The sequence below is a fragment of the Schistocerca piceifrons genome, chromosome 1, assembly GCF_021461385.2.
Source record: "Schistocerca piceifrons isolate TAMUIC-IGC-003096 chromosome 1, iqSchPice1.1, whole genome shotgun sequence".
NCBI lineage: Eukaryota > Metazoa > Arthropoda > Insecta > Orthoptera > Acrididae > Schistocerca > Schistocerca piceifrons.
The window spans coordinates 320,715,592-320,733,793 of NC_060138.1; the positions used below are offsets into that span (position 1 = coordinate 320,715,592).

The 18,202-nt window shown below is 36.4% G+C and overlaps 1 protein-coding gene across 1 annotated transcript in view; it reads left to right on the forward strand.

Annotated features, from left to right (window-relative positions):
- The window catches only part of LOC124717104 (uncharacterized protein PF3D7_1120000-like), a 39,246-nt gene extending 28,635 nt beyond the window's left edge, over positions 1 to 10,611 (forward strand). Inside the window, exon 2 of the mRNA XM_047243856.1 lies at positions 9,976 to 10,611. Coding sequence (XP_047099812.1) covers positions 9,976 to 10,611 — 636 coding nt within the window. The remainder of the gene's footprint in view (positions 1 to 9,975) is intronic.
- Positions 10,612 to 18,202: the final 7,591 nt, after the last annotated feature.

The following is an 18,202-nucleotide window of genomic DNA, read 5'->3' on the forward strand; positions in this document are numbered from 1 at the left end:
CGCAGTACCCCAGGGATCTGAATTAGGGCCATTAGTGTTTTTAATATTTCTCAATGACCTACAAAGTCAACTATCTGAAGCAGAGGCAGTACTCTTTGCTGATGATACAAGTTTGTTTGTTAAAGCAAATAGTGAAGCTGACTTACAGGAAAAAGTCTCATTAGCAACAGATGAAGCAGACAGATGGTTTAATGAAAACAGACTCATTGTGAATGGCAAAAAAACAATGTGGATCAACTTCAGACATATTACAAATAAAATAAAAACTAACCTTACAGTAGAACTTGGTAAGTGTAAGATTGAACAAGCATCATACACTAAATTCTTGGGAGTATGGTTTGTTGAACACTTAAGATGGGAAAAGCATATAATATCATTGAACAAAAAATTAAGTCAAACATGTTATATACTTAGAATGTTTAAAATCTCATGTAATATTAAAACAGTGTTATGTGTTTATTTCTCATTCATGCACAGTTTATTAAGATACGGTGTACACTTTTGGGGGAACAACAGTCTAACAAAACATTCATTTTGACTACAAAAGAAGGCAGTCAGGATAATAAAAGGTATAGGATATAGAGACACTTGTAGGCATGCTTTCAAAGAATTAAAAATAATGACACTACCATCCTTATACATATATGAAAGCATATGTTTCTTAAAAGAACACGAGGCATTTTCTACATTAAACAGAGAATTTCACAACTACAAAACAAGGAATAGGGATGATTTCCACAGAGAAATTCATAAAACAGCTATGTATCACAAAAGTGTACTATACCAACCCAAAATCCTCTACACTGCTCTCCCCAAAGAACTAAAAATAATAACAAAACTGCACATATTCAAAAGAGAATTTAAAGAAATGTCATTGAGCAATAGTTTTTATAGTATTGAAGAGTTTATGAATAATGACAATAAAAGCACAGTTAATATTTCCCTGGCATAATAAATATGTGTAATTGCTCACATTTAAATACTTGCTGTTTCTATGAAAGTGTGAAACAGTGTTAATGTAAGAATGGAAATAATCTTTTATGTGGGAATTACTAGCTTTTTTTGTACGTTGTTATCCTACTTGTACATTTTTATGTTAATGTTCTTATTAAAATTTTAATGTCTAAGTGACAAGTAAATTCAATTATAAATTTTTATTTACATGTATTTTAAATTGTAATGTTTATTGACAAGTCCTATGTCATTTTGATGATTTACTACAAGGATGTTAATAAATTAAATTGAATTTGATTGGATTGAATGAAAACCACTATTCAAGAGGGAGGTTGCAGATAAAGTGCTTTGTTTCTGATCTTATCATGCCAGTTATTTATAGAGTGTATATAGCAGACTGTAAAGGAAAATATTACTACTTCTTAGAACATAATAAAGAAATGGCCTTATGGAACACTTTCAGCGAAGCGTTCAGTAACTGTACAACATACCGGGAATCAAACCTTGGGCCCGTGTTTCAGTCCTGCTACAAAATTTAATGTCCCTTGAAGTTTCAGATTAGTGCACACACTGCTGCAGGCTGAAAATTAATTCTGGAAAGAGTTAAATTTCTCTTTCCATTTCTCAAGTAAGGACCCATGTGATGACTGAAAATCTTCAGAAATGTCTGAAAGGTACTTCTGAGAGAAGAAAGAAGGCAGTGCATACAAAAGTGAAATAAGAGGAAGACACATACTGTAGGTATAAGGAAAAGAAAGTTGACAAGGAAGAGGAACAACCAAATCATGCAAAGATGGCAGTCTCTATGGATCTCCAGAAATGCTCTCTTATGCCATGTCTCACCAGCACCCATTTACTTTCATTGCATACACTCTGGAAATTAACTTAACTGTTAATGATGCAGAATCCATCAGCAGCTACTGCATGATTTGGAATGAAACAACTGATGGACCATGTGGCAATGAAATCGCTTTCAGTGCATTAAAACAGGCACACAACCACTTGGAGGTTAACAGCATTACTTCTGTCATTGAATGGAAGAAAGTTAGACTCTGCTATTGAGCTGTATCTAAAAATAATCAGATTAAAAACCCTCTATCAGTATATTAGATACAATCAATGCATTTCAATGACCTTACAAACTTAATGACATCTTCTTCATCTTCTTCTTTCTGTCATAAGAAATGTGATGATGATAAAATTTTCCTTATTTCCAAGATAGCAAGAAAAACAACATATTATGTTTTTAATGAACCATTCCATACATGAATTATTTGCAATAAAATCGAGTTATTTCAAATAATTATTTGCTTCAAAAAGTGATTGTGAAGCCCAAAAATTCTTGAAGCAGCTTAGAGTTGCTAGAGTTTTACAAGTTACAATTAAAAACTTACATTCCTGATTAACTAAACAGTGGAAAGAGATTCTTCTGGATGTGAACTGCTAGATATAACAATAAAATTCTATTAAGTTGTTCTGGCTAGTTTGCCAAAATTTGGGATTTTCTTTCAGTAACAATGTTTTAACTATGAATGCTAATATTCTGAAGCTAAATGAGTGCAAGATTTGCTAACATATTTGTTGTTAGCAGTCTAGTTACTTCACTTATGTATATATACTTTTGATTTACTTTATCAGAAAGTCAGTGATCAGGTATATGTATACATATGAAAAATAGTGAAGTTCTGTATTACTGGTATTTGCAAGTAGCACACCTTTTAGGTAAACTAATAACACCAATAGATTCTAATTAACCAAATGAATATAATGTATAACAATGTTAAGCTGGATAAGCCCAGATTTATATTTTAGATTTTTGGTATTGTGCCCATCATAAAAATAACACTATCAAAGATTTTTGAAAAAAAAGTGGGAGGAAGAGAAACATAACAGGGGGGAGAATGCACCTGCTTCGTTACAAACCCCATCCTCTTCCATAAATTTATTTTGTTGTTGAGTAGTAACCAAACTCACAGGAGGCTGCTTTCTGGTTCTGATAAATACAGTTACATTTGCTGTTGGTGTTAGTAAGTGGGGGTGAGGGACAGTTGTTACTCTAATTTTTTAAAATCGTGGACATTTTGATTTAATTTCTTTTTAGTTACTTCCTTGAGTGTTATAAAAAAGGCTCATATGTTTTGTAAAACCCTTAAATGACCTTCATGGAAAGTGGGGTTCTGCAGAACACAGTTTAAGAAACACTGTCTTAATGTATGTGCCTTATGGGCTACTTCTACTGGAAGTTGAAATACCCAAAGTAAATGGACTTCCTCACATTGATGTTTCCAGCATATGAGATTGTCACAATGTAAAAGTAGCTGAGGATAACCTTTTTATGATCTGGAGGAGATATTCTCTGGTAACCCAGCTATCTACATGGAGGCATAAGAATTTGATGCAGTGTGCACTTTATGTTTGCTGACTCTCCTGTACATAGGTATCTACTGTGGGAATTTGTGGCTGGAGCTGCGCTGAATGAGTTCACTGTGAACCAGGTTAGGAGTTCTGAAAGTAATTTGTTGTTATTAGCCTATAGATCAGTATTGTCAGCAAACATAGTGAACTTGCATGCCTTGCATGACAAATGTACTAAGTTGCCAATATAATCTAAGAATTTTAATTTTAAACAAAAGGGTTAAATCAGAACTGATCTGACAAAAATAGAACCTCTCATACCAGTATTAGAAATAGGTGGAATTTATGTTGTTGAGTCCAAGTATTGAGATACATTTGAGAATGAGTTGTTGGTGAGGTTTTTGCTTTGTTTTTAAGTATTTGTGCATTTTAAGTTTCTTGACTTTTGTTTATTGACAACCTGTTGTAGAGTTTCGCATAAAATATAAAACTCCATTCTGAATCTAAGAGAGGAAATTATTCCTAACTCTGGTATTGTGATTGTGAATTGTTGCATTCATCTTAATTCACACATGGTCAGTGGCAGCTCACATACAGGCACTGTGGAATTGCAGCACACATTTCCACTTGATACTACTTGTAATATTCCAAACATCAGCTCAGCACAAGGCCCTTAGGAAGGCCACATGTAATAGCGGCTGAAATGCTGGACAATTTTATATATTGACAATGCTGTCAACAGTCCATAAGAATTTTGCTGACAGTAACAACAGCTTCAAAAGCCTACTCTTACAATTTTTCATATAATTAGTCTTTTTACTTTAATTATTTCTTTATATTTGTACAATATATAATCCTTAAAGTCAGTAGCCATCCCCCAGTTGGAAAAAAAATATCTGTTTGGAATAGGTGTCTACCCATGAGAAAGTTGCAGTTGAGAAAAGTGGTCATTCAACATTTGACATTCTCATATATCAGTCAGGCGTAGTGAAGTGTTACATGCCATTTAGGCAAATGATATTTCACACTCCTTTTGTAGTAAAAGGAAAGATGATCATGACAGAATAATATTATATAGAGAGTAAGTCACAAATTGTGTCTGTGCATGGATGTTTGTTTGCATATGTGCAGACATTAAACAGGAGGTGTGGAATATGAGAAAAAACATTTGGTGACTATGACAGGACATGGGACATGGGACATCTGTTAAGAAGAAAGTGTAAGGAAATACTGGAAAAATTATTGAAATCTGAAAACAAACCATACTTATACAATTGTGGTACAAGTATTACAGCAACTTCAATTAAATTTATGTGCAAGTAAACAACATTGGCACATGAATAAAAGAATGGAGTAATTTCTCGGCATGTTCAAAGAAGAAGAATTTTTTGGTGAGTTTGGAGAAGAAGATTTCAAATCCTGAGGTTGACAGGAATGCAATAGTAGCTGAACAATGCTGTAGGGGTGCTGCTGTACAACACAGTGCAGCCTACTTATCACAGTATTCAAGACACTGGCTGCACTGGTCGGTGAAGATCATCATGGTATATCTCCACGTACATGCAGTTGCATCGGTTATGTGATTTCAAGAATTTCAAGAATTTTCAAGAATTTTATTCACCATAGATCATTTTACAATGATATTGGCTTCGTCATACAAGATGTACTAGTACATAGAGAATAACAAAATAAACTTGTGTCAATACATTGTAAATACATTTGAAGCATGGCAGTGTACCAAATTACAAAGGATAGCTTTTAAAAGCTAACACAACAAGCTATCTTATAATCTAATATAATATGGTATTTTATTGTTTATAGTATAAACTTTGTAATTACACACGATTAACCACAGCACAAAATAATATGTTTAACTACAGACAACTTTTAAATGCTTATATTCCCCTCAGGCATCTCAAAGATGAGAGAGTGGAGTTCATCAGAAAGAATGAGCTGTTCAGAAATCCACTTTTAAAACTGTTTTTTGTCTAGGCACTGATACAGTGTTTCAATGCTATCACATTTAAGAAAACTGTGCAGTAACAGAGGATACATAATAGAGAATATTTGCATTGTATGGAGGTCATTAGTAGAAGATGGCCACTGATGAAATGAATTCTAATTTTAAGGAATTATGTGACAATGTAGATTCTAATACTAATGTATTGTATTGTATTGTATTGTATTGATCCAGGCAATCATAGTATTGTACAGTCCCAGATAGCACAGCAAGCCGGTTTCAAACTTGTTTCCTGATGTAAAGTTCAAGTATATAAGCTTGATCAAAGCTGGAATATTCAGGCCTGTTAGTTGGATTCAAGCTTGAAACAAACATCAAAGTTGGCAGAGTTCAAGCTATATTTCAAGCTTGACTTATCAAGTTTGGCTCCAGCTGTATCTACACACGTGGAATACAGCCTGGTATTTACAGCTTGTTTTAAGCTACATAATTATTAATCTGAATTTATTGAACCTAGTTAATTAAATAAATATCAGAATGGAAATGGTGTGAAAAAAATTATCAAGATATGTATATTTAAAAAATTTTATTTTCAAAGTGTTTAAAATTGTTTTATTTTAAAATTTAATTATTCTGAAGCCCCTCCAGCCCCAGCACACAGACTAGAGCAGGATCAAATATCACTGACTTCTGCTGGTATAATGATCCTGTAACAGGTAAAAGAAAATGTTAGCCATACCTAAACATAAAAAATGAAAAAAGTTGAAACTAATCAACCTAAATATAATTTATGCCCCAGATTAGCAAAATAACTTCAAACTCACTGATGTAGTAAGAATCATTAACTAGTATAAACGTCACTGAGTAATCAGCTGCTTCTGGTGACTTCATTCCAAAGAGTATTTAAAGTAATTTGAAATAACTTTTTGTTTGAAATTTTGAAAGTAAAGATGACATTTGGGTAATTTTGCAATGACTTCATGAAGAAGCCACACATCACAATTTCTAACAGTTTCAGGGCCATTTAATCTGAATTATGAAGAAACAATTACTTGAAATCATTTACACCTCATACTGTAAGCTTATAAGGAAACTACTGTTTAGAAAAATGTAGACGTTTTATTCTATCCACAATTATATTTTAGTGAGTAAAACTGAATCAAAATGAAATAAAAGATGAAATCAAAATGAATTTAAGAAATTACCAGTTCAGTGGAACTGAAAAGTAAAAGAATAAAAAATGTTCTCCTTGTCATATTCTAATATTGCCTTTTATTAGATTTCAGCCACATTACAAATAACAATAAAAGTAAGAAGTACCAGTAGGCCTTGCAGTATTATTTCACCTAGGGAACAACAAAATTAAGAGCAATTGAAGACCAGTCAAAGCTACATAAATAAAAAAGACTGACACCTATGTAGTGACTGGTTCTTGATGCACTTTTCCCGTTCACCATGTCATTACTATTTGTATTAGCAAAGAAACTTTTCACACTTCACGATTATTCATTCATTGTGTGACACACGCGATTATTTACAAGTAAACAAATGTAATAGGGCGATATATATAAAAAGGCGAGATTTTAAAAAGGTAAAATAACATTAAGTTTTAATTTATTGGTGCCACGTACTAGAGAGCTAGTTTAAAATGACCTCTTTTTGCTGAACAACTTGTAATATGTTTTCTTAGTTGTTAATCCATCTCACTTTCATCCAGGTTCAATTTTTCTACATAAAAGAATATGATATTTCTTTATGTTAAGTAATAATACACTCCTGGAAATTGAAATAAGAACACCGTGAATTCATTGTCCCAGGAAGGGGAAACTTTATTGACACATTCCTAGGGTCAGATACATCACATGATCACACTGACAGAACCACAGGCACATAGACACAGGCAACAGAGCATGCACAATGTCGGCACTAGTACAGTGTATATCCACCTTTCGCAGCAATGCAGGCTGCTATTCTCCCATGGAGACGATCGTAGAGATGCTGGATGTAGTCCTGTGGAATGGCTTGCCATGCCATTTCCACCTGGCGCCTCAGTTGGACCAGCGTTCGTGCTGGACGTGCAGACCGCTTGAGACGACGCTTCATCCAGTCCCAAACATGCTCAGTGGGGGACAGATCCGGAGATCTTGCTGGCCAGCGTAGTTGACTTACACCTTCTAGAGCACGTTGGGTGGCACGGGATACATGCGGATGTGCATTGTCCTGTTGGAACAGCAAGTTCCCTTGCCGGTCTAGGAATGGTAGAACGATGGGTTCGATGACGGTTTGGATGTACCGTGCACTATTCAGTGTCCCCTCGACGATCACCAGTGGTGTACGACCAGTGTAGGAGATCGCTCCCCACACCATGATGCCGGGTGTTGGCCCTGTGTGCCTCGGTCGTATGCAGTCCTGATTGTGGCGCTCACCTGCACGGCGCCAAACACGCATACGACCATCATTGGCACCAAGGCAGAAATGACTCTCATCGCTGAAGACGACACGTCTCCATTCGTCCCTCCATTCAGCCTGTCGCAACACCACTGGAGGCGGGCTGCACGATGTTGGGGCGTGAGCGGAAGACGGCCTAACGATGTGCGGGACCGTAGCCCAGCTTCATGGAGACGGTTGCGAATGGTCCTCGCCGATACCCCAGGAGCAACAGTGTCCCTAATTTTCTGGGAAGTGGCGGTGCGGTCCCCTACGGCACTGTGTAGGATCCTACGGTCTTGGCGTGCATCCGTGCGTCGCTGCGGTCCGGTCCCAGGTCGACGGGCACGTGCACCTTCCGCCGACCACTGGCGACAACATCGATGTACTGTGGAGACCTCACGCCCCACGTGTTGAGCAATTCAGCGGTACGTCCACCCGGCCTCCCGCATGCCCACTATACGCCCTCGCTCAAAGTCCGTCAACTGCACATACGGTTCACGTCCACGCTGTCGCGGCATGCTACCAGTGTTAAAGACTGCGATGGAGCTCCGTATGCCACGGCAAACTGGCTGACACTGACGGCGGCGGTGCACAAATGCTGCGCAGCTTGCGCCATTCGACGGCCAACACCGCGGTTCCTGGTGTGTCCGCTGTGCCGTGCGTGTGATCATTGCTTGTACAGCCCTCTCGCAGTGTCCGGAGCAAGTATGGTGGGTCTGACACACCGGTGTCAATGTGTTCTTTTTTCCATTTCCAGGAGTGTATTTAACGTTTGTAATATTAACGTACCACTAGAGAAAAAATGCACCAGCATACCTGTAATACATTATATATCTTCTTCAGATCCGGTGTAGCAGTAAGGCAGGGGACGCCACACACTTTCCGAACTATTTTCCAGTATAAAACAAACTTCACAACAGTCAACAATCATTAACGCACGTCACAAAAATAAAATGGCCGTAAACCTAGCAGAGTCAGTGCAACTGCAAGGCTTATAAACGCTTGTGGCGCTTCCCGTGGACGTCTATGAAAGCTATGCTGCACGCGCATCCGCTGTACAGCCATCCAGGGAAATTACAGTTTATTTCAAGCTTGGGAAAATTATTTTAATTCAAGCTAAATTTTTACAGCTTGATGTAAACTGTGTAACAGGTTGATTTTTCAGTCCTGAATTTTCAACTGAACCTAAACTCAATATCCACCTTGAAATAAACTGTGTAACAGGTTGATTTTTCAATCTTGAATTTTCAACTGAACCTAAACTCAATATCCACCTTGAAATAACCTTGAGTGCTGGCTGGGATGATATATGACAGGTCATGAGAGCATATTTACAAGTAATTTTTACAAATTGATTTTTACATTATTTTGTAGTGAGGAAATTATCTATCTTAAACAAAACACTCAATACAAATCATAGAATTGTGTGATTGTACATTTGATACTGGACAGGTCAATGGAACATATTTGCAAGCAATTTTTAATAAATTGATTTTACATTATTTTGTAATGAGGAAGTTATCTATCTTTAACAAGACAGTAAATACAAATGTTGTATAGCAAAGTACAAACAGCCAATACAAATGTAATATTAAGATAATTCAGCATATTTCATAAACATACACAGTATATAATAATCCATTATATTTCATAGACATGCACAGTATATAATTTTCAGACCTAATTGATCATTTATTATAAAATTGTTTAAAATTTTAACCCCTTTCAAAAAAATGATCAACTGCATAAAAGCATTGGTCCAAGAGATATTTTTTTAACTTACGTGTGAAGGCTCTTGGGTTCTTTGTTGTATTCATTTGTATCCCAACATTTAAAACACTTTTTTGATAGCAGGTAGTTCTGGACTGAATCATATGTACGTCAGATTGCTGCCTTGTTGCATAGTTACGAATATCTCCATTGAATTTTAATGTGCAGTCATTGTTTAACAGGTATGACTCGACAAATGAGACAATATTATAAATGTAAGCAGAGAGCAGTGTCATAATGCCATTTGTTTTGAAATGTTGTCTGCATGATTTGTTATGTCTTAGGTTACATATTATGCATATTGCCTTTTTTTGCATTTTGAAAATATATCTACCCAAATTTGAGTTCCCCCAAAATATGATTCCATACTGTAATGTAGAGTGGAAGTAAGCATAATATACATGTATGGGAACAGATTTTGTGACTGAGTTTTTGAGTATCCTTAAAATGTAACACACAGTTGATAGCTTTTATGAGATATAATTTGTGTGAGTCTCCCACTTAAGATTTTCTTCAAGCTATATGCCAAGAAACTTGACAGAGTCCACATACATGAACTATCTGACAAAGCAGATTCACACATTAAGGAATTATCTGACAAAGTAAATTATAATATCAAGGAGCTATCTGGCAAACTTGAGTCTAAAAGTAATGAATTCTCTGTCAAGGTAGAAAATACTATACAAGAATTAAAACTAGAGATAATTGAACACATCAAACAGGAAATAGAAGCTAAATTAACTAACATTGCAAGTACTTGGACCCAGGTGCCTCAGGAGTTGAAGGATGAGTTCAATAACCATTGTGATTTAGTTCACAAGGAGGTAAAAGAGCAATTCAAAGAATTAGATGGTAAAATTAACGAAGTAGGTCTTTTTACCATTAGAGAGTTCAGTCAGGTTAAAGAACAAATCTCAGAGGTGAAGAAGCATATAACTGCTTTAGAACAATGCAAGGAATTTAGAGAAATCATTAACACACCTGAAACTATTAATTTGGAGGAACAATTACACAAATTTGTAAATTATACCATACAAGAGAAAGTAGAACTGCCTAATACCAACTCTCTTTCTAAGGGAACTGCTGAAGAACATGAAAAAGCAGACATAAATAATACAGCATGTTATCAAGTAGTTCATTAAGGGAGATACAATTGGGAAGTAATATGAATTTATTATATCAATTTCTGAAATTCAGACCTGATGGAGAAGTTCACCTCACTTATGTTTTGACACTATTTTCTAGATCTCCACCAAAAACCTGAAAGCATAGGAAAAATACAGAATTTGCCGTAAGTTATTTGATAGGAGATGCAGTAGAATGAGGTACTGCCCATTCTGAGTATTTTTCATCTTGGAAGGAGTTTAAGGAAAAATTTAGGAGAAAATATTGGTCTACTAGAACACAAGAGAAATTGACACTAAAGTTATTAGACCCAAAATACTATAATAACTCTTGGGGAAGCTTTAAGAAGTATATAGATTGGTACCTGACTCATTCAGATATTTAGATAAGCCAATACAGGAGTCCCATTTAGTCAAAATATTGGTATTGAGGTTACCATATTATGTACAAAAGGAAGTGTGGCATAGAGGCTGGATGATGGTTAATGATTTAACTTTTGTTGAGGGATTAGATGCACTGAAAAAAGAAGGGAATAAACATGTGCCAGAGGACTACAGGGTAAATAATAGCTTGGATAATAAATGATTCCAAAACAAGTTCCTTAAGAAACAAAAGAGTATTCTTTGCCAAGTATGAAGAGAAAACCAAAATAGGAATACACCTATGAGAGGGCTAAACACTTAAATAATCAGCGATATGAAATACATGCATATCTTTAATACTGAATGGTTCAAACAGAAAAGCTGGCTTTGTGGTTGTGCTTTCTATGTTTACTGCTTGGAGGTGATGGGACATGGACAAAAGATGATTTCAGAAACATAAACAAAATGCAAAGAAAAACTCAAAAGTTTCATTGTTACTTTGATGAACTGTTGATATTAAGGAGACAGTTAGTAAGGCACAGACTTTTAATCAATGAGTATAACATAAAGGTTAAAAAGAACCATGAAAACATCCAAAGTAAAGGACTAGATAGGCAAAAGAATCTACTCACCAAGCAGCAGCAGAAGATGCACATAAAAAAGATTATAATTATATAGGCTTTCAGGGTCAGTGGCTCCCTTTTCCAGCAGAAGGATTGAAGGCGAAAGTAGAGGGATGAAGGAAAAGGACTAGAAAGGTCTAGCAAAAGGGGTAGATTTTGGAAAAGTCACACAGAGCTGCAGATCAGGTGAGAGTTGCCAGAGAGGCTTACTAACAATAAGTCTTTCCTTCTCATCCCATACAGTAAGTCTCCCCTGACCTGCTGATCAGGATGACTTTTCCAAAATCTACCCCTTTTTCTGAGACCTCTCCAGTCCTTCTCATTCACTCTTCTTCCTTTCCCTTCAACTTTTCAGCTGGAAGAAGCACCCACTGTCTCTGAAAGCTTGTGTAATTATAATCTCCTTTTATGTGGTTGTTCTCCCACTGCTTGGTGAATAGATGTTTTATCTATCCAGTTATGTTATATTGTCAAAACCTGATTGTTTTCATTGTTATAAAGTAATAGACTGCATTTTATTCCGTGTAAATTTTGAAACTCCCTTATTTGGACGTGACAAAAGATGATTCAGTAAATCGAGGTGCACCTTGATGATTAGTAATTTGTGTATCAAAATTACATTCAGATTTGAATAATAATGTACAGCTCAGTGAAGTCTTCAAAGGTGTTTCATAGATCATTCATAATATGAAACTTGGCTGCCTCCTACAGAGGAGATAAGAACAGAAATTAGAAAACCTTCGTTTGTAGCTCTCATGGCGGATGACATAACAGATGTTTTGAAAACACTCCACTGGTTTTTGGGAACTTTTTATTCCAGAAAATTTAAAATGCAGATTGGACATCAGAAGATATTTTAAGTGATAGGACATAATATTTCAAGAAAATGGACAAAAACTAATAGTTCAGACATTTGATGGTGCGAATGTCATGAAAGGGAAGAAAAGCTGGAGTTCAAGCAAAAACAAAAGCAGTTTACAGTACTGATCATTTCATTCACTGTTATACACATCACCTAATTTAATAATGGGGAATGAAGAAAGTATTATATAAAACTCAAGAGTATTTTTCCCTTACATTCTGGTTATTCCAATATTCTTCTCAAGATCACTGCAGTGTGAATCCACTCTCAAGAAGAATACAGCTAGTATTATGTCACATCCGTCTTCTACAAGATACAACTTCAAAATACAGGCCACAAACAGTGTTCACAAAAATATGTATTTAAAAAACCACCTTACTGAAATTTATTGAACATGAAATGCAGTTCAGACCACTACAGAAGCAACAGAATTTTTAAAATATCTAAATGACAACAGTTTCAAGGTTTGTTTAGAGCTTATTCCTCATTTTGAAATAATTTAGAACTGAATGCAATCTCAAGAAATTTATGTGTAATAAATATGTAACAATGTTAAAAATCGCTATTTTAGAAATAAGAAACTCAAGATACTGTGAGACTCCTACAAAGACACTCATGCTAGAAGCTAAGGAAATGTGTGACTGTATACGTGTTGATATAATTGACAGATATTCTTCCATGAAATACTGTGTAGCTGCTTAATTGCTCAACAAGAAATACTTCCCTGGTTTTCACAGCAAACATCATACACCGGGGATAGTATTGACTACTAACACATACCACGTAATTCATGAAAACTAGCTTGAAATTAAAGTAAAATTATATTGTTGATCTGTTATTCATGAATATTGCAAATTAACTGAGCCTCAGGAATTTACCTTGAAAAAATATCCAAACAACATTCTTATTTAAATACAAAGTGGATAAAAATCCTCCTGATACTTCTCTTAACTGCATGATAAGCAGAGCACTGCTTTCCAACAGGAAATAAAAAGAAACTTTTCTAAAAGGCACAATGAATTCAGGAAGATTAAATGTGCTTGCTGTGTTTCAATGGAGAAAATTTTCTTCAGAAGTCATCCAGAGATCAAAGAGAAAATTATTGATCTTTTTGCACAAATTAAATCAAGGAGCGTAAATTATTTTCAGGATGAAGTTTGAGCTGTAACAATGCAGCTTAAAGCAAATAAAAAATATTTGACTTTGTTCTTTTGGGATTTTATCAAGTTTCTGTATAAATATTCTTTTCATAAATATTTCGTTTTACGCAGTTATAAAACAAAAGCTGTAAACTTTCTTGTGCAGCATCCCCAGTAATTTTGGCTACAAGCTGCCATTGCTCTTCTTATCAGCCACAAATACCTTTAGTGTTTATACATATTGGCATGTAATAGTTAGAATTCCTAGTTCCCTGAAAATGCTTCTGTAAGGTGGTTGGTTATCAGCTTTACACATGATATTTATTGCTGGCTTCTGTAGAATAAACACTTTTTTCACCTTATCTGCAATTTCCCAGAAGCTGTTGCCATTGGTCAGAAATTGATGAAAATATGCTGAGTATGCTACCAAGCTTGTCTGCAGGTCAACACAGTGAGAGAAATTTCTGAGAGCAAGGCAAACAGGTCATGAAACAGTTGTAGCAACAATAGCTACCAGAGTACAAAGGGCAATTAAAACAAACAGAAAGATTTATGTGTTCAGTAAACTAGACAAAGACGCAGGAATGTTATATCTCCATGAGGAAGAAACATTTAGTTCATTAATTTCACAGTTCTCCACTTATGCCAAACTGAGTGTGGCTTCAGGTTATCTGTTGCTGTTAGCTTGTCAATATTTGTTCTAACATATTAGTGTACCTCTTGTTTTATGGTCTTCAACAGTTCTTCATCAAGAAAACAGGTAAAACAATCGAACACAGAAGGTTTCTGATCAATTTGAATTTGAATTCCATGGGGTTCTTCAAAAATGGGAAGCTGTGGAGTGATAGTGTCACCATCTGCCCACTGCTCAGTTGAAAGAGGCAGAATGATAGGTTAGGACAGAGGTATCTCTGATACAGCTGCAGTGTATCGACTGTATTCAGTCAAAAAGAATATGAGAGCAGAAGGAATGAGCTGCAACAGAGCCAGCAACAGGCATTCAAGAGTGTTATGTGTTGCAAAGCAAAACACAGCCAACAGGTGTTGTGAAGGAGTGCCATCTGGGAAAGGTATAGCAACAGCCAATGCTACAGTATGCTAGTGGAAGAATTGAAGTCTTTCCTCATTTGCCACTACATGTCTTAAGCCCTAAACGAACATAGTCTGGAGTATGTAAGTAACCAGCTACTCATGTACAAAAATACTCTAGTCTCAGTATCATAGCCTACTCTACAAGCCTGTGACACCTGGAGTGACATCGTGGAAAGCAGTAATGGGTCTTGTGTCTGACCACGGGACAGGGCAGCCTGCCCTGAGTCATGAGAGAATTATCATTGGAGCATAGAGCTGCCTGCTCACTGGAGGAAGGTAATGGCTGTCTTCACAGAATTGTCAGCTGCACTGCTGCACTGTCATCACCATCACAGCCAGGGACATCACTGACAGTGGCATTTGAGTGGCACCATCCTTGATCCTGCTCTTTCTCCTGTCAGCAATGCCAGATGTCTTTTATTTCATATGAGAAGCCACTGGGTGCCTCCACCAAGCTCTTCCTGATGTACTGCAGCCAAGAGCCAGAATAAAGAAGTTAATTAAACAAATCTACCATCATCATGACATCTCATTTCACTCTCCATGGGAGACAATCCATGGGTCATCTAACACTAGTGTCAAATCATTGGCACCACTTTCTTAGAGTAATATCTGAACCCACAGCCAATGCTACAGTGAGTCCAAAAATTTTGATTGTATCTTGGGTCATGGAGAAAATGTTTTATCATCATGCATTTTGTACAGCAGATTTTATTACAAGTAGAGAACCAGTGGATTTGTTTAGTTTTAGAGATAATGGAAGTCACAATTGGTTAGTGCCTGTTAGATGTGCAAAGTTTAACATTGAGGGCCGCCAGACAGTGCTGGGTGTTGAGATGACTCACGATTAGATATTATAATTATGTTAATGTGTTTTTCCCCCAGTGTTAGTTCTCAAGGTGAATATTGTCAAGGACAAAGCTTTGACAGAACCAGAAATGCAAGGTGTGTCAGAGCCAGAACCAGCACACATATTGTTAGAAATGCTAGAACAATTATCACTGGATAATGCAGAATTGTGTGTAATGGTAGAATCATGATCGTCACAACAGGGTGTAGATCTGTTAGTTGCAAGTTTAATTGCTCCTTTTTCTGGTAAGGCAATCAAGGATGTGCAAGCCTTTGTGGGAGACACTGGATACCTGGCTGAGATGGAGGGTTGGTCTGATAAGGAATTAATGAGTGCTGCAAAATTGAGGCTTAACAGGGGAAGCTGAAACTTATGTACGGTATACAGAAGCTCTTAAAGGAGCCACAACATTTGAAGAATTTAAAGAAGGGTTAATTCTGAGGTCTATGAAATGAAATAGTGACAGATACTATAGGGATCAACTAAAGGCAATAACTAAGAAAAATATGGACACTCTGGAACAATTTGTGTATAGGATAAGGAAAATTAATGAAAGTATCTATGAATCAGGACAGGGTACTGCAGTCAATGAAATTATTTTGCACGAAGCTGGGCAGATTGAGCTGAATGTTTTTATCAGAGGTCTGCATGCGGAAATGTCAAGACGTGTATGGACAGGTGGTCCAATGGAATTGTGCACGGAAGTGCGGTTAGCTATAGAGTGTGAGGATATTGATTTGTCAACTGGAATGTGGAGTAAATGGAGAGTGTCTGTAGCTAATATAAAATGTTTCAGTTGTGGATGAATGTGGCATGTAAGGAGGCAGTGTCAACAGCCTCAGCAGGATGTGAATAAAGTAAGAAGAAGTAATAGTTTTAGAAGTAGAGGTGCAGCAAAGAATAAGGTGTTAAAACACCAACAAGAACCCCAGATCCATTGGATTGTGCAATAAGAGGAATAGTAGGAAAATAGGGTTCCGGGATATTATTGGACATATGTGACAGTCACCAGAAGTGATCTGGTGAAATATAAGCAATGGGACCAACCATGGTACAGACTGTGTGGAGTGGGGGATAAAGATGTCACACAACTACAATCGGCAGACATAGACTCTTGCCTGGGTAGAGACTGTGCCACACATGAGTGAGTGCTACGATATGATTCTAGGATTAAACTTCTTATATCAGTATTGTGTCATAATCAACCTTCAGCAAAATATGGTGGAACTTGACAGAAAACTTTTTAGTTAGGTGAAGCCACTGCCAGTGTATCAGTGCTGCAAGAGGAGTTTTTCACAAAAGACAAACTGATTAAACTGCAAACAATCACATTAAGACTTTATTAACATGACTATGTACCTAAGGGTTCTGGGAAATCACTTTGGGTCAGTGTTGGATCTAGCTTGCCCATATGAATTCTGTGTTTGATGGAACTGTTAGAAGAGAATGAAGTATTAGATCAGGCAGATTGGTCAGTTAAAGGAGGTAATGTATGTGTACAAGAAATAAAGGATGAAAATAAGGTATCTGTTTCTACAGATAATTTTAGCACAAAGAACATAGGATTAACAAAGGGGTTGTCAATTGGTAATATGGATATCCTGCAGGAAGAAGAATGAGACACAAGGGGTGTCAACCATGGACAATCATTGGATGCTATAGCTATACATATAACACAGCACTACATACCATGGGAAATGAATCACCTGTCTACTGAAAATCATACAGAATACCTAGGTACTTGCAGCCAATTTTGAAGGAATTTATCGACCAATAGCTGAAACATGGAATAACTGAAGAAAGTAATAGTGTATGGGGGACAGGAATAGTCACCATGCCCAAAAAATTGACAGCTGGAGCACTAAAATACAGGTTTTGTTGTGATTACAGATATCTAAACGTAAAAACCATAATGGACACCTAACCTTAGCCAAACATCACAGAAACCTTCGACCATTTAGGGCAATGCAAATATTTTTCAACAACAGATTTGAAGAGTCATTGTCACAAGACAGATTTTGCACCACATGACAAAAAACAGTGTTTTCAGCACCTTGGGTGCACTACCAATTCAGAAGAGTGACATTTGGATTAAAAAACACACCTGCAATGTTTCAGAGATTTCTGTATAGAGTACTCAGAGGTTTCAAACAACACCAACACTTAGTGTATATCTGAGACACAATCATCTATGGGACTGTTATGCAACAGCATATTCAGTGATTAAGGAAAGTACTCCTAAGGTTGAAAACAGTGAAGTTAACATTGAGTATAGAAAAATGTAATTTTGTGATGGAAGAGGTAGCATAACTAGGTCATATTGTACATGAAGATAAGGCTAAGACAGACCCAAGATTAGTTAGAGCTGTACGTGAACTTCTTGTACCAGAATCTGTGAAAGAGTTACAATCATTCTTTTACCAATGGTTCATAAAAGGATTTGCAGATGTTGCCAGACCACTAACACAGCTTTTAAGAAAGGGTACTAAATTTGTGTGGTGAAAATGGTGCCCCCATCCTTTTGAGGAGCTAAAAGAAGCTTTAACATTAAGTCCAATATTGGTATTCCCAAATTTTAAAAGAGAACTTCTGTTATCATGTCATGAACCAAACCATGCACTCAGCTGCGTATTGTCACAAGGGGTAAAAGGTGTAGAATGTCTGGTAGTTTACACAAGGC